The 23,386-nt window shown below is 41.8% G+C and overlaps 2 protein-coding genes and 1 long non-coding RNA gene across 5 annotated transcripts; all 3 read right to left on the bottom strand.

The window, feature by feature from the left end:
- Positions 1-27: 27 nt before the first annotated feature.
- On the bottom strand, positions 28-2,771 carry LOC112222038 (pre-mRNA-splicing factor SPF27). The gene is made up of 7 exons (XM_024384584.2): positions 2,376-2,771; positions 1,762-1,854; positions 1,536-1,606; positions 1,222-1,383; positions 918-968; positions 666-746; positions 28-572 (listed from the first exon to the last, which is right to left on the bottom strand). The coding sequence occupies exons 1-7, from the start codon at positions 2,466-2,468 to the stop codon at positions 446-448; spliced, it is 678 nt and encodes a 225-aa protein (XP_024240352.1). The 5' UTR covers positions 2,469-2,771; the 3' UTR covers positions 28-445.
- Positions 2,772-6,989: 4,218 nt separating this feature from the next.
- LOC112222036 (DENN domain-containing protein 2C-like) lies at positions 6,990-12,619 on the bottom strand. 3 transcript variants are annotated; one of them, XM_024384581.2, is made up of 7 exons: positions 12,354-12,618; positions 11,948-12,088; positions 11,028-11,176; positions 10,394-10,571; positions 9,707-9,748; positions 8,780-8,888; positions 6,990-8,037 (listed from the first exon to the last, which is right to left on the bottom strand). In XM_024384581.2, the coding sequence occupies exons 2-7, from the start codon at positions 12,029-12,031 to the stop codon at positions 8,012-8,014; spliced, it is 588 nt and encodes a 195-aa protein (XP_024240349.1). In that variant the 5' UTR covers positions 12,032-12,088; positions 12,354-12,618; the 3' UTR covers positions 6,990-8,011. The 3 variants fall into 3 exon arrangements, with proteins under 3 accessions (XP_024240349.1, XP_024240350.1, XP_024240351.1); XM_024384582.2 differs by lacking the exon at positions 12,354-12,618 and adding an exon at positions 12,175-12,294; XM_024384583.2 differs by lacking the exon at positions 9,707-9,748 and having other exon boundaries at positions 12,354-12,619.
- Positions 12,620-16,311: 3,692 nt separating this feature from the next.
- Positions 16,312-20,140, bottom strand: LOC112222035. Its single transcript, XR_002949092.2, has 5 exons — positions 19,076-20,140; positions 18,806-18,946; positions 17,994-18,038; positions 17,567-17,722; positions 16,312-17,319 (listed from the first exon to the last, which is right to left on the bottom strand). It is a non-coding gene; the product is annotated as an uncharacterized LOC112222035 (long non-coding RNA).
- Positions 20,141-23,386: the final 3,246 nt, after the last annotated feature.

The raw sequence follows: 23,386 nt of genomic DNA, 5'->3' as shown, positions 1-23,386 counted from the left end.
GACATAACCAAGCCATGAACAAACACGCATGTTTCAACATCATTTTATTATAAGTCGATTTTAAAAAAATTACATGTACAAAAACTTATTGTATCACAAATGTTCTAAACATGCTAGCATATGGGAAGAAATCATGTGAATTTGGTAGACAGCATCATTAGTTATGCTTAACTCTACCTCAATTTAGAACTACTTCAAATGACAAACATTTAAAAATTGAACAGAGTTCACTTCTTAAGTGATCTCGAGGTACAATGAAAAAGTTCTTTACACGGCCCATGGTTTTTCAATGGTCACTGTCTGACACTAATGTAAAGAAACTGTGGAGCCAAGGCTAATATGTTCTTCTGAAAGTTTGGAGAGTCCTTTTCTTTTCATGTTGGTTCTCAGCTGCAAGCTTAACATTTTATTTTTTGTAGAAGGGGTCTCGCACAAGGCTTGAGTTCTAGAAGTCCTGTCGAATATTTTCCTTGTTCTCATCACCCTGTTGCTGTTTGAGCTTTCCAACTTCATTCTCCAACTGGACGATGGCACGTTCAATCTCATAGTTCTTACTTACGAGGGACACCCAACTGTTACGAGAGATAGCAAGGATTTAAAAATCATTGACAATCATACCACATTTAGAGAACAGTAATGAAAAATACAACATTTACAGAACTGACTTTGACTCCAGCTCTCTCAGCTTGGCCCCGCCTGCAAGCTGATCATTCTTTCGTTGCCAGTTCAAGTCCTGAATCTGCTTTCTGCAAAAAATAACACACAAACAGAAAAGGCCGTTAAAAAAAACATTATGCAGAAGCTTGTTGACAGTTTGTGTCAGACTCTTTCCAAAACTACAACTAAACAAGCGAACCATGAATGTGATACATGACTTGTAAAAATCGTAACGGAATGTTTTCACACCATTTACTTACCTACATTTCTGTAGTTCCTTTTGAGCCAATTCAATCATAAAGGCCAGGTTACTGTAGAGTGAAATAATGACCAATATTAAGGCAATGTCAAAAAGTTCCTGTGAACCTATACTTTACTCTTCAGGACAAGCATGTGTTAAAAAAAAACTAAAAAAGCAAGGATATTCTTTCCTGTCCGATTTAAAATCACTAATCGAGACCCATTTGTTAAGTCAAATCAGTTTGGTTTTCCTCTGTGACTCTTTCCTGGTCTTTAAGATAAATGAAGAGCTCTACTGTGCACAGGCAGCAGCCACTGACTCACTCATTGTAGACCTTCCATGCGTTGGTGCCATAGTGTGCCATGAGTTCCAAGTTCTCAATGCGCACTGCCTGATGCTCCAGCTGAGCCATGGAGTTGTTCACACAATCCTGCCATGCAGTGATGTCATTCTTCTGCCCTGAAGATGGAGCAGGAAGCTCATATCTGCCCAAGTTAAAAATAAAACAGTTGGGTATACACTCAGGACAACGAGGGTTTAAATGCATCACTTTCAAACTGAATGCGTGATTGAATGTAAGCAATATTTGTTAACAGGACTTTTTTTTGCTATGTGCAAAAGAGTAGACTGGGTTGACCTCTTCATGCTGAGAAGTTCCAGAGGCTGCCGGGCTGCTAGCCTCTCAAACTCGTTCCTCATGATTTCAGTCTGATGGGTGATATATAAGCATTAGTATTTGCTTCACATAATGTAATTCTAGAGCATCACAGTTGACAGTCAAAATCCATAAGCATGACATTATGTGCATATTCATTTATGGCTTTTTGTTTTAATAGAATGTGGAACGTGTAAGTGATACTTACTTCAAAGGTAGTGAAATCAGGTGTGGGTATATAACTGAGATAGTTCTTTGTAGGTCTGTATCTGCGAGTCTCCTCTTCTACCAAGGCTGCAGCCTGTGTATGGAAATGAATACATATGATCAGACAGCATAGTACTACAGTAACTAGCTAGACTCGTACCTCTTTGAGGGGTGACCTGGCTAGCTAGCTACTGTAAATTATTGTACGTTAGCCGATGATGGCGGTTGCTTGAGGCATGATTCTAACACGACCAGATTAGCAAGATAATACTTTTTTTATTGACAGTAGCCTGGTAACGTTACTTTGCTTCCATGGCTTACTCATGTCTATCATAGGTCCTTGGGACGTCACCCCATTTTACGTTGACATTTTAGTCACTTAGTAGACGCTCTTACGCTTTGATCACACCGATAGTGTTATGGTACACCAGCAGTACATTCATTGTTGCCATCCCAATAAAGTTGACATGTGAAATGATTAAGGTTAGGTAAGGGACGTTCTAAGGATCCCTGATTGCACTAACTATGTCAGTTACTTGCCTGCTAGCTAACTATAGCTAGACTAGCGAACGTTAGTCAGCAACTGATAACTATGCCTATAGAGCAGATACTTACCGCCTCTCTGACGCCAGCTGCATCATAACCCTGGTCAAAATACGGCAGGGCGTCTACAAATACTTCACCAGCTACTGATGAAGTTCCAGACATATTCAGTTCAGTTGTTTGTTTACTAGCTAGCACCGCTAACTAGCTAGTTGTTTTAGCAGCAAAACAACGCGGTCATTACTAGTCACCACAGCCACAAAGTCATAAACCCCGCCATTTATATAATTTGTCTTATCATTTCAAACCTAACCCCTCTGCCAACATCAACCCCAACCTTAAATTATGATCAAAAAGCAAATGTTCGATTTCATGATTTTTTACGATACAGCCAATTTTAACTTTGTGGCTGTGCTAATTTGTGGAATCCTAACAACGTGGCGGGCCCGAAGATTTTTATAACTAAATCAAGATAGACCACAGCCTGCCGTTTTCAAAGGGAACACATTTGTCATAGAGGGGAGAACAGGCAAGGATGTGGGCCGAGCTTAACACGAGCTTGCAAGATCCTATTGGCGCGTTCTAGCCTATATCTGCATATTTCCGTTAGGGAACGCCACCTTTGAAGTGCGCGTGTGCAATAACTAAATTCGCCTTTGCACTCCTTTTAAATAACGATTTTTTAAAACTTTTGCAAAGGTAAAGTCTACTAAACTTAGTCCACTCTGTTCATAACACATTCTAGTTTTGGGAACAGAAAACTGTATCGAGATCAAATGTTTCATCGATGAGAAATTTTGCACAATGTCGGCCAAAATCAATCACGTTCCATATTTGGTAATGAGTGGAAACGCCAAAAGTATGCATCACATTTATACATCCGGTGAAAAATCTGTCTCATTGTTCTATCTGTGGCCACTCGCTCCTGCTGTCTTCCGGGAGGCTGAACATATTTTCCATTGGCGTTTGATGGTGGCCTTTGGTTTTACAGCGCTCCCTACGCCCTGGAGTAGTTCTTTATCTAAATTAGTTTTTCATATGCAACATAGCTAGTAATAATATCTAATTTGCATCCTGAAGTGTTTATTATGTAATAGTTTATTTAGGTCAGTGTTTCCCAAATTCAGTCCTCAGGACCCCAAGAGGTGCACGTTTTGGTTTTTGCCCTAACAGTACAATGCTGATTCAAATGATAAAAGATTGATGTTTACTTGAAATCAACTGTGTACTGCTATGCCAAAAACCAAAATGTGCAGAGTGTGGGAAACCCTGGTTCAGGTCATTAGGACTAATTAACACAAAAATAGCATGCCATTAGGAAATAAAATATAAAAATATGTTGTTGGTGACAGTAATGGAGACATGAATGAATACCACACTCACATTTAGTACGAGCACATTTATTTAAAAAAAATGTATGGTGGACATTTCACTTGCAATTTTTAAAATATATATACATAGTACCAGTAAAAAGTTTGGACACACCGACTCATTCATTTTTAAATTTTTTACTATTTTCTACATTGTAGAATAATAGTGAAGACATCAACACTATGAAATAACACATGGATTCATGTAGTAACCAAAAGTGTGAAAAAAATCCAAATATATTTTATATTTGTGATTCTTCAAAGTAGCCACCCTTTGCCTTGATGACAGCTTTGCACACACTTGGCATTCTCTCAACCAGCTTCGAGGTAGTCACCTGAAATGAATTTCAATTAACAGGTGTGCCTTGTTAAAAGTTAATTTGTGGAATTTATTTCCTTCTTTATGCATTTGAGCCAATCAGTAGTGTTAGAAGATGGCCCTATTTGGTAAAAGACCAAGTCCATATTATGGCAATAACAGCTAAAATAAGCAAAGAGAAACAACAGTCCACCATTACTTTAAGACATGAAGGTCAGCCAATGCAGAACATTTCAAGAACTTTTAAAGTGTCTTCAAGTGCAGTCACAAAAAACATCAAGTGCTACGATGAAACTGGCTCTCATGAGGACCGTCACAGGAAAGAAAAGACCCTTCGTTACCTCTGCTGCAGAGGATAAGTTCATTAGAGTTACCAGCCTCATAAATTGCAGCCCAACAAATAATACTTCAGAGTTCAAGTAACAGGCACGTCTCAACAGCAACTCTTCAGAGGAGACTGCGTGAATCAGGCCTTCATGGTCGAATTGTTGCAAAGAAACCACTACTAAAGGACACCAATGAGAAGAAGAGACTTGCTTAGACCAAGAAACACGAAAAATGGACATTAGACCGGTGGAAATCTGTCCTTTGGTTTGATGAGTCCAAATGTGAGATTTTTGGTTCCAACCTCAGTGTCTTTGTGAGACGCAGAGTAGGTGAACTGATGATCTCTGCATGTGTAGTTCCCACCATGGAGCATGTAGGAGGAGGTGTGATGGTGTGGTGCTGCTTTTCTGGTGACACTGTCAGTGATTTGTTTAGAATTCAAGGCACACTTAACCAGCATGGCTACCACAGTATTCAGCAGCAATACGCCATCCCATCTGGTTTGCGCTTACTGGGACTATCATTTGTTTTTAAACAGGACAATGACCTAAAACACATCTCCAGGCTGTGTAAGAGCTATTTGACCAAAGAGAGTAATGGAGTGCTGCATCAGATGACCTGGCCTCCACAATCACCCGACCTCAACTCAATTGAGATGGTTTGGGATGAGTTGGACCACCGAGTGAAGGAAAAACAGCCAACAAGTGCTCAGCATATGTGGGAACTCTTTCAAGACTGTTGGAAAACCATTCCTCATGAAACTGGTTGAGAGAAAGCCAAAAGTGTGCAAAGCTGTCAGGCAAAGGGGTGGCTACTTTGAAGAATCTCAAATATATTTAGATTTGTTGAACACTTTTGGTTACTACATGATTATTCTACAATGTAGAAAATAACAAAACTAAAGAAAAACCCTTGAATGAGTAGGTGTATCTAAACTTTTGACTTGTACTGAGATGTGTGTGTGTGTATATATATATATATATATATATAGCTGAAGTCGGAAGTTTACATACACTTAGGTTTGAGTCATTAAAACTTGCTTTTCAACCACTCCACAAATTTCTTGTTAACAAACTATAGTTTTGGCAAGTCAGTTAGGACATCTACTTTGTGCATGACAAGTCATTTTTCCAACAATTGTTTAGATTATTTCATTGAATCACTATTCCAGTGCGTCATAAGTTTACATACACTAAGTTGACTGTGCCTTTAAACAGCTTTCTGGAAAATCCCAGAAAATGACATGGCTTTAGAAGCTTCTGATCGACTCAAATGATGTCAATTAGCCTATTGGAGGTGTACCTGTGGATGCATTTCAAGGCCTACCTTTACACTCAGTGCCTCATTGCTTGACATCATGGGAAAATCAAAAGAAATCAGCCAAGACCTCAGAAAAAAAATGTTGACCTCCACAAGTCTGGTTCATCCTTGGGAGCAATTTCCAAATGCCTGAAGGTACCATGTTCATCTGTACAAACAATAGTACGCAAGTAGAAACACTATGGGACCACACAGGCGTCAAACCGCTCAGGAAGGAGATGTGTTCTGTCTCCTAGAGATGAACGTATTTTGGTGCGAAAAGTGCAAATCAATCCCAGAACAACAGCAAAGGACCTTGTGAAGATGCTGGAGGAAACAGGTACAAAAGTATCTATATCCACAGTAAAACAAGTCCTATATCCACATAACCTGAAAGGCCGCTCAGCAAGGAAGAAGCCACTGCTCCAAAACCGCAATAAAAAAGCCAGGATACGGTTTGCAACTGCACATGGGGACAAAGATGGTACTTTTTGGATAAATGTCCTCTGGTCTGATGATACAAAAATAGAACTGTTTGGCCAAAATGACCATCGTTATGTTTGGAGGACAAAGGTGGAGGCTTGCAAGCCGAAAAATACCATCCCAAACACAAAACATGGGGGTGGCAGCATCATGTTGTGGGGGTGCTTTTGCTGCAGGAGGGACTGTTGCACTTCACAAAATAGATGGCATCATGAGGTAGGAAAATTATTTGGATATATTGAAGCAACATATCAAGACAACAGTCAGGAAGTTAAAGCTTGGTCGCAAATGGGTCTTCCAAATGGACAATGACCCCAAGCAAAAATTCCAAAGATGTGGCAAAATGGCTTAAGGACAACAAAGTCAAGGTATTGGAGTGGCCATCACAAAGCCCTGACATCAATCCTATAGAAAATGTGTGGGCAGAAGTGAAAAATCGTGTGCGAGCAAGGTCTACAAAACGGGCTCCATTACACCAGCTCTGCCAGGAGGAATGGGCCAAAATTCACCCAACTTATTGTTGGAAGCTTGTGGAAGGCTACCTGAAACATTTAACCCAAGTTAAACAATTTAAAGGCAATGCTACCAAATACTAATTGAGTGTATGTAAACTTCTGACCCACTGGGAACGTGATGAAATAAATAAAAGCTGAAATAAATCATTCTCTCTACTGTTACTCTGACATTTCACATTTTTTAAATAAAGTGGTGATCGTAACTGACCTAAAACAGGGAATTCTTACTAGGATTAAATATCAGTAATTGTAAGAGTTTAAATGTATTTGGCTAAGGTGTATGTAAACCTCCGACTTCAACTGTGTGTGTGTATATATATATATATATACACACAGTTGAAGTCGGAGGTTTACATATATGTATACATATATATATATACACACACTGTATATACACACACACTGTATATACACACACACTGTACAATAGTTCAAAAGTACTTCAGTCAATAGGATTGAGGTGTGACTAGTTTCTGGTTCTCTGTTTATGGCTTTCTAAACCCACATGGGAACATGTTTTTATCAAACTTTGTGAAGCGCTTTCATCTGTCATATCAAATTGCTACGGTATTCAAATAGGTTCATACAATGTCACATTAAGTTCACAATGCGAACAATGCATAAGAGTAGCTAAACATTGTAAACACAATATTTTGTTACAGAATTGAGCTATTCAAAATCTGTTAGAAATGTCAATATAATGTATTATCTTAATGATCCAAACATTACTTGGAACAATTGTCAAGGACATCAAAATGTCAGGGAAAACATACATTAACCTCAGTTTAAAAACTGATGTCATATTTAAAGTTACAATCATGCACACAATACAATTATTCTTACATTGTTTTGTAACAGAGAGCTGAAGGGTAAAAAGAGTAACCTACCTTATTTTTCTCCAACTAGACCAGTTCAAAACTAAATTTAAAAATAACTATATCCATAATACTGAGAGCAAATACTCAAAACACTTGATTAAAACCAAACATTTTAAAAATGAACAGCAAAAACAGAAATAGGCACGGGTTAGTTTTGTAGCTGAAATGTTTTGTGTAAATTTCATAAGTACATGGTGTTGCTCCTGCCTTTCTTCTGCCATGTCAAGTCTTCATTGAAACGTGTTTGCACATAAATGCAAATTTCCAGTTTTCCTCCAATTACAGTCACACTTCCTTCTGCCATGGAGTGCTTTCAGGGCAATACGAAGAGTATGGTCCTGTCTCAACCCGAGCTCTATATCTAAGACTGTGGGCCTATGTGCCAAACACCATTATGTTCTGATCGATTCAAGTACATATCTATATCCGTGACATCATTTGCACACGTCTTGGCCAATCCCGCGGAAGATCCTCATCTTCTCCTACAGAAGCATTTTCAACCAGACCGCTGACATTGTCACTTCTTCGGTAGGAATTTCATCCCTGAAAATAAAATGGACAAAATGATTTACCTATAGAACTATTGTAAAGTAGACTTGTGACTGTAGAATGTGTATAAGATGTATGGATTGAAGGTAGAAGCAGAAGTGTTTATTAGTTTACTTCAATTGGGGGATCGGCGGTAGGGTTTGCTGGGAATAATAATAAAGGTATATTCTTTTAAAAAGTATGTATGTCTATATAGGTAGCAACACACACTCACACACACACACACACACACACACACACACACACACACACACACACACACACACACACACACACACACACACACACACACACACACACACACACACACACACACACACACACACACACAAACCTGATAGGTGCAGTGAAATGTGTTGTTTTACTGGGGCAACCATAGTAGTACGGCGCCCCTGGAGCAAATTAAAGTTAAGTGTCTTGCTCAAGAACACGTCTACAGATGTTTCTTCTTGACAGCTTGGGTATTCGAACTAGCCCTTTTGGTTACTGGCCTGCCGCCCTAGGCTACGCTACCTGATGGACAGATAGGGCGGGGGACAGTCACTAATAATGTAGATGGTGTTAAAATGAAGATGCGAGTGAAGAATGCTTCAAGAATTGGCTTTCTATACAATTACCCTATATCCAACACATGGACAGAGAGACAAGGGGACTGAAAGGAGACATTGTTTCTTCAATGTTTTGGCGGCGAGGCCCTTTTCAAGATGAATATGTAGTAATAGGTAGCTGTGCAAACCTCCTGTGCAATCTCCTTCATCTTGCCTCAGTATCTGCTCTCTCTCCTCCAGGATCTCCAGCAGTCCAGCCTGAAGCTTACTGAGCAAGATACAGTCCTCATCACCAAGCTTGGAAACAAGGAGTAGTTAACAGGACAGCCCAGGGAAACTCACATCATGCAAGAGATGGCCTACTACTGATGTGAAACAAGGCAACTGGCTACCCGTGTACTGTGATTCACCTATGCCAGGGATGCGCAACTGGTGGCCTGCAAAATACATTTTGTTGTTAGGGGGGACGGGGGTATTAGTGTCAGTCAGTGTCTCAAATTACCATTGAGTTAGAATAGTAGAATGTACAAGGTTCAAAATATAAATTTGGTTGTGCATCAGCTGTTTTTATCTTGTTATGTCAGTCACTGACAGTCACACAATTAGCCTATGTCAGCAAAAACATTTTTTTTTAGATTGGGTAAGTTAGTCTAACAAGGGCCCCCAAAAGGCTAGGGACTGTATAATACCATTCACTAAGACTACACTATGTACTTTCACTCTGACTGCATATGTGGGTTTGCAGACCCGCGTGCCACTGCAGCACCTCATGATGAGTTCCAATTTTTTTGTGGCCTCCACCCCCATCAAAGTTGAACATTCCTGGCCTATGCAATAAAAATGGTTGTTGTCGAAACTAGCCAACAATATCAGTAGCCCAATAGGATCTCTGAGTCAGAAAGAAGCGAAACTCCATAGCTACTACTATTAAATAGTCTCACTATATGAACTTGGATTACAGTCAAGCTCTGGTATGTGTGAAATCATCAAGTTGCATTAATATTCAACACTGTCACTTGGAACGCAGACATGCACAGACAAAGTGTTCCTCATACCCTATTCAGTTGCGTTTTGGAACCACACCTATCTTTCATGAGTTGCAATTAAATACACACCTGTTTGACAAATTTGTCTGTACATAAATCCACAATAAGCACCTAGAATGCAAAACAGAGACAGAACCTTTAAATTATCAATGACAAAATGAACGCAGGTCAAATGTATTGGGCTTTGAATTAGACATCGGAGACTTTCTACCATTAACTGTTGGTAAGTGTTTGCAGATTGATACTGCAGTTTGTTAGTCCTACTGTAAAGACGTTCATAGAACGTTAGGTGGCAGTAAAATACTTTATTAAAAAGGTACTCAGCGAAATGACATTGCCACGAATAGCACCACAGATATTGAGATGAGTGAGATGCAACAATTCGCTCTCACACAGGTCACCCACAGTATCTGCGCATGTGCAATGGTTCGCCAACATCACGCTGAAACAGCGTGGTAGCCACAGGACCAAAACAGCGGAGAAGTTGAACCTTGCGCTTAACCTCTCTTAGTTGTTGTGAAAATTGACCCCCTATGCGGTTTACTTTCTGCATCTACATCATATCGCGGAGTCTACCTTTAAGTCTGGTAAACAACTGTGCGCAACAGAATTCTAAGTAACCCTAACCCTACATCAAAGAACTAGTCAGTCGGGTACTTGATCATCAATTCTGACAAAATAAAAAATGTTTTCCTTTGTAGCATGGCCATCTAGTGACTAGCCACTGGGAATCAGACGGTGACCTTTGTCACTGACCTCCTCTATGGGCAGCTCCAGAAGTTTGGGCAGGCAGGGCGCCAGCACCCCCATGAGGAAGGGAGTGGGAGAGCAGCTGATGTCTAGCATGCTAGCGGGCAGCACAGGCACAATTGTATGCTGCCAGGTGAACGGGTAGAGCAGCGCCAGCGCGGCATGGCCACAACGAGATAGCACACTGAAGAGAAGAGAGAGGGATGAAGAGATGATCAACTCCTGAGAAGAGGCACCCACTTTACAGACAACACATGTCAAGGTAGGGTAGCCTAGTGGTTAGAGTGTTGGACTAGTAACCAGAAGGTTGCAAGTTCAAACCCCTGAGCTGACAAGGTACAAATCTTGCGTTCTGCCCCTGAACAGGCAGTTAACTCACTGTTCCTAGGCCGTCATTGAAAATAAGAATTTGTTCTTAACTGACTTGTCTAGTTAAATAAAGGTTAAAAATGTAATATATATATATGGAGTCCATACGGTCTGTATAATACTATGTACTTTTACACCGACCAACAGGAGAGCAAAGCACACAATTACATTCCACCCTGGACTAGTGCTTTGCTGTTCCTGCCCTCCTACTGTCTCCCAAGCCGAGCTGGAGACGACAGTAAACCTGTGTTTACTAGAGGAAACTCCTTACCTGAGTTTGTCAGCAATGAAGATGACCCTCCTCTCCAGTAGCAGAGAGGCAAATACCTGTAGGAGTCTCCCAACGCTCAGGCACTGCAGCAGGCTCTCAAAGTCCACATGCTCCAGCCTTGAGTCTACCGGCCGGCACAGCATCAGCACCTGATCACACAAGTACACACCCAAACACACACACACCGACACACAAACAAACACACAGGTTGGCTATTGCTCAGTTATTTGACCAAATAAAACTCTTACAACAATAGTTGATTTCTGGGCAGAGACATTGCACATGATTGCAGATGTTGTTGACATAGTGTCGGCAATAAAGAGGTAGGAACTTAACTAAACGTTGTCACTTCCTCTTGTTACTTCTCCGAACTCCCTGGGAGATTTTTTATTTGTTTTGCTCGAATCCTTGCCTACTTTTGAAAAAGGTCAAATGTAATCGAGGAGGTGAGAAAACAAATGTGCTTGTATGAAATGGGACTCTCCTCCACTAGCACGGCATCATGCAAATTTGGTTTGCAGGGGTTGAATCCCAAAATAAATGTGTAAAGTAGTAAAAATGTTGCTAGTTGTGCAAAACATTTAATATGTAAAAGGATAAGTAGTGTATCGTTTTCAAATGTGTACATGCTTTTCTCCTTCACGAAAACAGCTGATTCAAAGAGGTTGTTGCGGATTTTGAAACATTTACAGGCTAGCCGCCGGGAGAATACACTTGTGCTTCCTAGGCGGGAGGAGACTATCGAGAAGAGGAAGACACTCCTCTGTTCGCCTATTAATGAATTGACACTCTCCTACATACGGCGACCACTTTGCAGTTTCTGGGTCACGGAGGAGAGGACAGACTTTTGCCCCATCTCCCCCTGTAGTTACTCTTTACATGGAGTCCTAGAGGTCCTCTTAGTGGTGTGATTGTGTTACCTCATTTCCTGAGCCTGGGAGGAAGCTCCTGAGTGTGATGGTGCGTCCAGAGGCGGGAAAAGGAGCCTCCATGACGCTACGCATGAAGGGGGACACCAGGGCTGGACAGATCTCCCTGCGCCTCTCTACCTCCTCCAAGATCTGAAAACACACACACAGTATATTAGTGTTGCATGGTATACCGTTACCACTGTAATATCACAGTACAAAAACTTCATGGTACCAACATTTTAGAATACCGTAGTACTGTTTCATATGATACTACTGATTTTTTTCTAAAATGTTTGAACTGAAGCAACCACTAGTCTCTTGTATGTGCAGGTCCAATAATATCCACTTCACTTTCATGTGCATATCACGTGTGGCAGCTGTAATCAGCCAGCCGCATCCCCTATCAGTTCCTCACCTGCTTCTCTCCGTCCACTCTTCATGCGCGTCTATTCCGCCGTCATTTAAAATATATATATAATTTAGCAGTGATAGCGAGGGGGGATGCAGACCCGGACGAGTCTTCAGTTGTTACACTTGTAACATTGGAGCAGCGCGCAAAGCGAGCAATGTTGACACATTGTATAATTTCGTCGCCTGTTATAACCAAGAGCACAGACCAGTCTAAGTAGACTAGGCAAGGTCACTGTCATGCAGCCTCTCAGTGTCAGAGGGAAAATGGAGCACTGCTTTGTGACGCAAAGAAAACAGCTTGTATATATATATTTTTTTATTTTTTATGACCCATATTACCGGACATGCCTTTTTCTTTCTATTGGGATTCACACGCATTTTATATAATTTCACAAACCATGTCACAGGCCGTTTGAAACTAATCCTGGGTCGCTATTTATTGGTTTGATAACAAACAACGTTTTCAGTCATGTTACCTAACAACAGTTAACAACCTGGTAACATGACAGTAGGTTTAGGCAAATTTGATTGGCACAGGAAGAAAGGAAAACTGTACTACTCATGAGATGTGCTTCAAAAGGTAGGATTCATTCAGGCCTAATGTAAGTAAACTATATCAAAAATATATAATTTTTCTGGTGTTCCTTCAATTCTGTTTGGTGCCTAACATTTTCAAAATTCAAAAAGGCACTCGAACATCTGAGCCATCTCCTCTGCAGGTGCACGGTAACAGTTGAACAAGATGAGAAAAAATAAGAAATCCGCACACTGCTCGATAGGATCGCTGCTCTTTAATAAGCTGATCGGGTTCAAGTCCGGGCTCTGGCTGGGCCACTCAGAGACTTGTCCCGAAGCCACTCCTACATTGTCTTGGCTGTCCTGAAGCCACTCCTGCGTTGTCTTACTGTTTTTGTCCTGTTGGAAGGTGAGCCTTCACCCCAGTCTGAGGTCCTGAGTGCTCTGGAGCAGGTTTTTGATTTAACTGTCATGTGACATAGGGAGGAGACAGGCAGATAAGTATAATATATATTTTTTTTTATTGATCATAACTCACACATAAGACACTCATGACAGTTGTGGTTTTCAATTGTACAGTTCTGACTCAGTGTACTTTGCTCAGTTCATCTTTCCCTTGATCCTGACTAGTCTTCCAGTCCCTGCCGCTGAAAAACCTCCCCACAGCACGATGCTACCACCACCATGCTTCACCATAGGGATTGTGCCAGGTTTCCTCCAGACGTGATGCTTGGCATTCAGGCCAAAGAGTTCAATCTTGGTTTCATCAGAACAGAGAATCTTGTTTCTCATGTTCAGAGAGTCTTTAGGTGCCTTCTGGAAAACTCCAAGAGTGCCATCATGTGGCTTTTATTGAGGAGTGGCTTCCATCTGGCTACTACCATAAAGGGCTGATTGGTGGAGGGCTACAGAGATGGTTGTTCTTCTGGAAGGTTCTCCCATCTCCACAGAGGAACTCCAGAGCTTTGTCAGTGACCGTTGGGTTCTTGGTAATCCCCTTACCAAGGCCCTTCTCCCCCGATTGCTCAGTTTGACCTGGCAGCCTGCTAGGAAGAGTCTTGGTGGTTCCTAACTTCTTCCATTTAAGAATAATGGAGGCCACTGTGTTATTGGGGACCTCCAATGCCACAGAAATATTTTGGTACCCTTTCCCAGATCCATGCCTTGACACAATCCTGCCTCGGAGCTCAACGGACAATTCCTTCGCCCTCATGGCTTGGTTTTTGCTCTGACGTGCACTGTCAACTGTGGGACCTTATATGGACAAGTGTGTGCCTTTCCAAATCATGTCCAATCAATTGAATTTACCACAGGTGGACATCTCAAGGATGATCAATGGAAACAGGATGCACCTGAGCACAATTTCAAGTCTCATAGCAAAGGGTCTGAATGATAATGTAAATAAGGTATACTTAAAAATAAATTATACATTTGCAAACATTTCTAAAAACCTGTTTTCGATTTGTCAATATGGGGTATTGTGTAGATTGAGTATTATTTGTTTCATCCATTTTAGAATAAGGCAGTATCGTAACAATGTGGAAAAAGGGAAGGGCTCTGAATACTTTCCGAATGCACTGCATATAGCCAAAATACCAAGGCAATGGCTGTAGAGGCACACAGCATTGCGTGTGCATAAGAACAGTAATATATGGCAGGTAGCCTAGTGGTTAGAGCGTCGGGCCAGCAATCCAAAGGTTGCTAGATCAAATCCCCGAGCTGACAAGGTACAAATCTGTCGTGCTGCCCCTGAACACTTGTTCCTAGGCCGTCATTGGAAATAAGAATTAGTTCTTAACTGACTCGCCTAGTTAGATAAAGGTATATATATAAACTCAACAAAAAAATAAACGTCCCCTTTTCAGGACCCTGTCTTTCAAAGATCATTCATAAAATTCCAAATAACTTCACAGATCTCCATTGTAAAGGGTTTAAACAGTTTTCCATGCTTGTTCAATGAACCATGAACATGCGCCTGTGGAACGGTCGTTAAGACACGAACATCTTACAGACGGTAGGCAATTAAGGTCACAGGTATTGACACTAAAGAGGCCTTTCTACTGACTCTGAAAAACACCAAAAGAAAGATGCCCAGGGTCCCTGCTCATCTGCGTAAATGTGCCTTAGGCATGCTGCAAGGAGGCATGAGGACTGCAGATGTGGCCAGGGCAATAAATTGCAATGTCCGTACTGTGAGACGCCTAAGACAGCGCTACAGGGAGATGGACGATCAGCTGTCCGTCCTCGTAGTGGCAGACCACGTGTAACAACACCTGCATAGGATCGGTACATCTGAAATTCACACCTATGGGACAGGCACAGAATGGCAACAACAACTGCCCTAGTTACACCAGGAACGCAAATCACTCCATTAGTGCTCCGACTGTCCACAATAGGCTGAGAGAGGCTGGACTGAGGGCTTGTAGGCCTGTTGTAAGGCAAGTCCTCACCAGACATCACCGGCAACAACGTTGCCTATGGGCACAAACCCACCGTCGCTGGACCAGACAGGACTGGAAAAAAGTGCTCTTCACTGATGAGTCACGGTTGTGTCTCACCAGGGGTGATGGTCGGATTCGCAATTATCGTCGAAGGAATTAGCGTCACACCGACGCCTGTACTCTGGAGCGGGACCAATTTGGAGGTGGAGGGTCCGTCATGGTCTAGGGCGGTGTGTCACAGCATCATTGGACTGAGCTTGTTGTCATTGCAGGCAATCTCAACGCTGTGTATTACAGGGGAGACATCCTCCTCCTTCATGTGGTACCCTTCCTACAGGCTTATTCCTGACAATGCCACCAGCCATTCTGCTTGTTCTGTGCGTGATTTCCTGCAAGACAGGAATGTCAGTGTTCTGCCATGGCCAGCGAAGATCTCAATCCCATTTAAGCACCCCTCGGACCTGTTGGATCTGAGGGTGAGGGCTAGGGCCAGTCCCCCCAGAAATGTCCGGGAACTTGCAGGTGCCTTGGTGGAAGAGTGGGGAAACATCTCACAGCAAGAACTGGCAAATCTGTTGCAGTGCATGGGAAGGAGATGCACTGCAGTACTTAATGCAGCTTGTTCCACACCAGATACTGACAGTTACTTTTGATTTTGACCCCCCCCCCCCTTCGTTCAGGGACACATTATTACATTTCTGTTAGTCACATGTCTGTGGAACTTGTTCAGTTTATGTCTCAGTTGTTGAATCTTTTTAGTTTCATAGAAATATTTACACATGTTAAGTTTGCTCAAAATAAACGCAGTTGACAGTGAGGACGTTTCTTTTTTTGCTGAATATAAGATACAGTGGGGCAAAACAGTATTTAGTCAGCCACCAAAAGTTCTCCCACTTAAAAAGATGAGAGAGGCCTGTAATTTTCATCATAGGTACACTTCAACTATGACAAACAAAATGAGAAAAAAAAAACAGAAAATCACATTGTAGGATTTTTAATGAATTTATTTGCAAATTATGGTGGAAAATAAGTATTTGGTCACCTACAAACAAGCAAGATTTCTGGCTCTCACAGACTCTTGGCTAAAAGGCACAAATAAACACAAATCAGCATGAAAACCAACCCTGCCAATCAGTATCAACAATGTTATTGCAACGCTGTATCAACGCTGGCATTCCAGGGGTAAACAAACACTCAGTCCAGACCATAAAATAGTAAAAATAAACAACAGCGCAATACATTTAAAACACACAAATCTAACATTAAATGTACAGTCATGGATTTAACACGTGGACAAATTATGTTATGAAAAACAATTATGAAATTATGTTTAGTTTGGGTCACTGATTCAGAGGTTTTACGGCCTATGACTGTAGTATATCCCTTAGAGATGTTGCGTACGCACTTTACTGCCTAGTCCTCACACACAACGTAATGACTCATTCACACACACTCACCAGGATATTACGACAGTAACAAAAGCACCGGCTGACATCCTCTCCCGTCAAGACAAAAGAGAAGGTTTCACTACAAAGACGGATAAAAGCATAGACAATAGGACAGGGATGCACAAAGTGATAGAGTTAAGCAGTGTTCTCGTGCAGTCTCCCTTGGGGGAAAAGACAAAGCATGGCATATGAACTGCAATCATGTTACTCTTTGTCTGAATCACTAGATAATCTCCATTTCATTGGACATGTCTTGGACTTAATTCTTACATCATCATATAATAACTTCATTTTAGCACAGTAATTATTACAAAAACGTAGCTACTTTTGAAATGTTTTACCTGTTCCAATGCTCATATTAAGTGGTTGTATGCATATTTATATTACATGAATTCCCTTATTGTAACACCACTGCTACATACTGTGACCATAATGTGAATGTGACAGAAGCTTACCTGTGCAGGTGTCCAGAAGGCCGCCAGTCCTGAGAGTCTGGGAAGCAGAACATGGGAATGGCCTTCAGCCGGTCGTCGGCTTCACGGGAGTGACGGGAAGACTTCTCAAACTATAGCGGTTAAGAAAGGATAAAGATACAGAGCGTCTAATTTTACTCCCCGGCCAGCAAAACAGAAACAATAGTACAATGATAACTAAAAAAACTAAACATTCTGGGGTTTCCTTTGAGCTGAGCACATCCATGGTACATCAAGCAGTATTTCCCCTATACAAAAATGTGTAAGTGGGTCTATCCGCCTAGCTCTGTTGCCCCATCTGAAAGAGGTTGGCTTTAATTGGTTTCAATTCACAATAACCTTGTTGGGAAACTGTTGCGTGATCTCAGGGGTGTAGGAGTTTAAAGAACTGAAAGAGCTGCTGTTGCTGGAGCTGGATCAGGTCCCTCTCCAGGGAGCGGTAGACTGGCCTCCGCTTCAGCGTGGACTGGACATAGACCGAGCGCCTGGACCCTCCTGGTGGAGACAGTGAACATTTTTCAAAATACCTAATAAGTGAATCTGGTTGGGAACTCTCTTTGAAAAAAAAAAAAAAAAGATTAAATGGTAATAGAATGTGATCAAATGTGAATGGAAAATGGATGGATCTATATGAGTGTAGACGGCGTGGGACATTGTCTGAACTCAACATTCTCAAAATGTCAGCCAAACATTTATTTGGGAGTGAAATTTCACTTTAAATATGAATGACAATTTGACAAGTAGCAGGTCAATGCTATAGTAGTACCTTTAGTGTTGTCCTCTGGGTCACTTTCAGTTCCACTGGTCTCCTCTGTTCAGAGAGCGAGAGAGAGTGAGTGTGCGCATGCGAGATACATAGACAGAGAAAAAGCGAGACAGGAGTGTAATAAAGGGATGAAAGAAAGAGACATCATTGGAGACTGACAGTGTCTTTGTACTGTATTTGTAACAGTGATGTAATGTATCTCAAAACTACGGGTCTTTACAGTGAGTAGTTTATCTACATCTTCTAGACAAGTTGAAGGGTAATAATTGTCATAGCACGCGCTGAACCTCCCTGGCTCTTCACTCTCTTCTTCCCTCGTTTGGTATCGAAGATCACATGAATCTTGTTGACATACTGCATCACGGAAACCACACACACACAGATATATTGATCTGATACAAATAAAAATCATGTCTGGCCACTTAAACTAGTAATAAAATTGTTTCCAATCAAATAAATGTGATTTAAGCACACTTCCTTGTTGCACTGAAAAATGTTGTTTTCTATTGGGCACTGGTTTGGTTTGGATTGGATAGGGCCATCAGTCAAGTTTCAACTTGAGTAGTAGAATGAGTGACCTGGATCCAGAGCCAAGCAAACAGGAAGCTCAGACATCTCCTAATTGACAATGGAGTGTAGGCCTACAACACTAGCTTGGCTTCTTTATGTGTAGTCATGCAAAACAGACAAATCCACCTAATAGCATGCTTTTCCCACTCAGAGTCAAAATTACATACAACCGCCGTAGTAGTTTGAGGAAACACAATTTCCACTTTGTAGAAAACGCTTATGAAATGCTTGTGTGTGTTTACCTGAGGCAGTCTGTGTGTTTTATGGATGGTTGTGGGTCGCTTGGGTAAGGCAGGTCTAGGGGGGGCTTCTGTAGGTGAGGATTGTGTCGCTGCCAGTGAGTCCTTCCTCTCCACCCACAACGTGAGAGGCTTGGGAGGAAGCTGCGACACAGGAGACAAGGTGTTAATGAAAGATTAAAGCATGTTTAAAAAAAAAAAATATATATATATATATATATATATATATTATACTAATTGTTTCACATTTCCTGTAACAGCTGTCATTACTACCTTTGGGGTGAGAGGGTTTTTGTCTCTGTGCCATGGTCCAGGGTCGGGGACGCACAATGGGGAGACACATAGTAGGAGACGGCTTGACATCCTCATATGTGTTGTCTCTGGTCAGGTGTTCAGCTGGACATGGTCAAAGGTGAGGGAGATAGATGACTCTGAGGCTCTGCTGAGGTATTTCCCAGAACAACTTGTCTCCCTCCAGCCTCCGCCAGAAGCCCCTTGAGGTATAGAAATTCCCTGGGGGCAAGCTCTCTCCATGGTCATCCACTGACAGAGGTAGGTGTTTGGTCAACTTAACTTCCAACACACCACCCACATTCAGTTCCTCATTGTTGGGGATCATCCTATCTAATTGGAAAATGTTTGTAGTGTCTGTTGTAAGAGATTGCAAAGGGATTGCAGTTGAAGTCTTACTGAAACAGGAGTGTTTTTGAGGGGGATCCACCTCTCCCCTCTCCTCTCCCCTGCTCTAGGCCCAAAGCCAGCATGGAGAGAGGGGGCACACTGCCAGCTCACCCTCACTGCATGGTTGATGTAGGCATGAAGGCCCTTCCGGTGTACAGACAGACACTGTTAAACACAGTGAGTCTGTCCTGCGATTGGTTTAGCCACAGTAGCCTATGGAAGGCAATGAGTTTTACAGGGGTCTGTGTTCTATCCTTTTCTTTTTAAACCACTCTTCCTTTAAACAGAGTCTGCTCTTTTCCCTGCTTTCCTCTTAAAGAAAGACCTGCAAAGCAAAGGACACAAATTACTTATCCGTTAACGCTTCAATACAAGTTAAAACACTCCGAAGAGAAAGCAAAGAGAAACCTGTCGAAGAGAATGTACAATCTAGTGAGAAGGACAAAACTATTTCAACAGCACACTCCTGATGTAGTGGAAGGTGTAGGGGATGTGTTTGGCTGGAGGAAGCAGGAAAGGATAGGCTCCTGTCAAGGTCAGTAGCCAAAAATAAAACCTGGAGGAGAAAAGAAGGCAACGACAGGAACAAGGCGCTGGAGCTTTTTAGCAGCCAGAGGGGTGTCTGTCAGTCAGTCAGGGAGCCGCCGCCACCCCCCCCGGTTGTCCCTCAGTCCCATCATTAACCACAGCTGTCCCATTACAGAACACCATGATATATTAAAACATTTGATCTAATTTACTCTTATCTCAAACATCTCTTTCAGTGGATGAGGAAGGACAGATATTTCAAGTATGCTTATGCCGACTTCAGCACATCTAGGCCTTAAAGCCGTGAAAACATTAACTGAAGATAGGAGCAATGACGGACAAAGGGCCCGTGACAAACAATTAAGATCAATTATTGAGGATTCCGGTTAATCCATATCACAACCACAGTAATGTTGTATTACTGTAAAATGTGTTATATATTGCTATTCCTATTTGATAGGAACAGACAATTCAAACATTGACATTTTGAGTCCTTTACAATGAATTGCTCCATATTGGGTTTAGCTTGTGCTAAAACTACAACTGAACAGTTTGACATGCGATACTCATATTCATGATCTTGCACAGCCCCCTCATTGTATTGTGAGGCCCAAGTCCCTATGTGAAATCTTCCCTAAATATATTCAGACTCCTGTTCCGGGCAGATTCCTTTCCAATTTAGTTACCGTACTCTGTTTGCTGGAAGCAAAGTTCTTGGACACGTTGCACATTTTTTTGAAAGCTGAAAGCATTTAGAAAAGGGAGACATGGTGAAATTCCACAGTGCTGCTCATGATAATAATTATTATGTGCTGCATTCCAGCAGAGCCAGCTAGGAGGAGGCTAGGGAATCAATTTGACCAGAGACAGTCATCATTCAGGCTCCACAAATTATGCCTTTTGTTTGGTTTGACATAAATCTAATGTATGTAGTGTGCTCTCACAGCCAGGACATCCTACACTGAAAACTGTGTGTTATACAGGAAGGCCTATCCTGCATTTCCTGAGACTAAGGAAGAAAGCATCAACCGACTGTCCATAATTATGGTTAGGAGACTTGCATCCAGTTAGAAGCTTTGGTTTCAGAATTGTTTACCAGCTATAATTAGAATTTTAACAGTCATGAAGGATGATCAGGTTGTCATTCCAGGGTACCTTTGAACTTGTAGTGTCACCCCAGTAGAATCCAAACAGGGATCATCAAGACCCAAACCTACCAAGATAAAACCTAATTGCGCCTTCAAAATAACCACAGCTAAACCGCCCTCTCCAAGAATTGCTGCATGACTGAACTTGCCCTAGGTGGGGTACCAGAGAAAAGGTAAGGAGTCTGGTTTCTCTTAAACAGTAAATTAAGCTTCTATTAGGTAATGTGGAATCTATTTTCCATCTCACACTGGACAGAGGGGTATACTACAGAACAGGATCAATGGGTTAGCCAGCTAACTTTGATGAACCACCAGAAACTACTATTGATTTTCTGGTTCATTAAGAAAGCTAAACTTAGATGTGTTTTTGGTTGTTGAGTCAATGAGACCATGCCCATTTAATGATTATATTTCAACAACAAAAAAGTTGTTTCAGAACACTTAGGCAAGTTAGCTGGCTAACTTATAGAACAAAAGCCGACAGATGGCAATATTGAGTCGTTTATCTTACCATCCAAATCCATTTTACGCAGCCGGCAATACATTATCCACTCAGGATGCATAGGCTTCGGTTTGAGTCCAGGTTGCATCACATCCGGCTGTGATTGGGAGTCCCATAGGGCGGTGCACAATTGGCCCAGCGTCGTCTGGGTTTTGCCGGGGTAGGCCGTCATTGTAAATAAGAATTAGTTAAATAAAGGTTCAATTTAAAAAAAAAAAAATTGTATGGAGGTCAATTAATGGCTTTTTTTCTACATGAGGCTTATTTGATCGAATATAAGTTTTGTAATGCTTAAGTTGTTACAAGTGTTCCTCATAAGTAGGACATGTGACATCCTGGCAAATTTGAGAAAAAACATTTTATATTGGAGTTGCCCCGAGATGGCTATGTTAAAGAGGCGACAACCAAAAGACACAGAGAAAAGGCAACTGTGTGTGAGAGCCAAACGCTTGCTGCATAAGTGTACCAAACTGCAGACTAAGAATGGAATCCTTGACAGAAAGGTTGGTTAGTCATCACTAGAACATTCAAGGCCACTGAGTTGAAACACCTACATAATGACGTGGGGCATGTGAGTGCAGATAAGGTTACTCACCTGGCGAGAGAGCAATTTTATTGGCCATTTATTCAACAAGAAGTTGAGGACTATGTCACAAAGAAATGTAGTTGCATCAAGCAAAAAATACCAAATGTGCCACGGAAAGCTCCAATGGGCAAGCTCACATCAATTACTCCCTTTGAGTTGGTCTCAAAATACTGTTCTACGTGTGTGTGTGTGGGAGGGGAGGGGGTATGAATACATCTTAGTATCAGTCGATAATTTCACAAGGTTTACACAGACCTACGCCACCCGCAACAAGTCTGCAAAGACAGCAGCGGAGAAAACCGGATATCCTCAAGAGGCGCCACCACGATCAAGGCTGGGAATTTGAAAACAAACTCTTTGGAAGACTTCAGGAGCTGGCAGGGGTCGGCCACTCCCGCAGCACGCTAGATCCTCCTCAGGGAAACCTAGTGGAACAGATTAATCGTACGCTGCTACAGATGCTTCCCACTCTTCCTGGAGAAAATGAATCACAATGGAAAGACCACTTACCTCATATCGTACATGCAAACAACTGCACTCGTAACGAAGCAACAGGCTTGTCACCACACTTCCTTCTCTTTGGCAGCCACCTCGACTGCCCATTGACCGGTTGTTTGGCCTCAATCAGACTGATGAACAGGTGTCACACCCAGTCTATGCTCAGAACTGGGCCACCAAAATGTAGGAAGCTTACCGAGTTGCATCTGAAAACAGTCAAAAGTCCTCGGCTAAAAGCACAAGACACTACGACCATGGTGCAAAGGAAGTGGCCCTCCAACCTGGAGACAGAATGTTGGAGAAGAATATATCAGAGAGAGGAGGACCGGGCAAATTGCAGGCCTACTGGGAGGCAAAGAAAAAGCACCCTTGATCTGATAGTTTCAACCAGATTGGCTGAACGTGATGCACACCATCCAGAATTAACATTTAGCCACTAGCATTGTGCTGGAAATGGTGTTTCATATGGAATGTATGAATATTTTCCCCGTTTTATTTTTCTTATCCCCATTAAATAAAGTTTGAGGAAATTGAAGCCTATGCAGCCTGAACGTTTAATGTTTTAGGTACTAACTGGTCCACTAGGGATAAGAATGTATTGCCGGCTGCATATAATGTGTTTCTACAGTAAAATGAAACGA

This window comes from Oncorhynchus tshawytscha, linkage group LG22 (assembly GCF_018296145.1).
Source record: "Oncorhynchus tshawytscha isolate Ot180627B linkage group LG22, Otsh_v2.0, whole genome shotgun sequence".
Classification (NCBI taxonomy): Eukaryota; Metazoa; Chordata; class Actinopteri; order Salmoniformes; family Salmonidae; genus Oncorhynchus; species Oncorhynchus tshawytscha.
This window is presented reverse-complemented; position numbering and strand designations above follow the sequence as displayed.

Excerpts from the sequence above, each read along its gene's own strand:
- LOC112222038 (XM_024384584.2), bottom strand. The coding sequence starts at position 2,468 with ATGTCTGGAACTTCATCAGTAGCTGGTGAAGTATTTGTAGACGCCCTG. Across the intron at positions 1,855-2,375 it reads CAGCTGGCGTCAGAGAGGCG|GCTGCAGCCTTGGTAGAAGA; the intron begins GTAAGTATCTGC and ends TTCCATACACAG. Across the intron at positions 573-665 it reads CTGAGAGAGCTGGAGTCAAA|TTGGGTGTCCCTCGTAAGTA; the intron begins GTCAGTTCTGTA and ends CTCTCGTAACAG.
- LOC112222036 (XM_024384581.2), bottom strand. The coding sequence starts at position 12,031 with ATGCGTAGCGTCATGGAGGCTCCTTTTCCCGCCTCTGGACGCACCATC. Across the intron at positions 10,572-11,027 it reads TTCATTGCTGACAAACTCAG|TGTGCTATCTCGTTGTGGCC; the intron begins GTAAGGAGTTTC and ends TCTTCTCTTCAG. Across the intron at positions 8,889-9,706 it reads CAGACAAATTTGTCAAACAG|CTTGGTGATGAGGACTGTAT; the intron begins GTGTGTATTTAA and ends CTTGTTTCCAAG.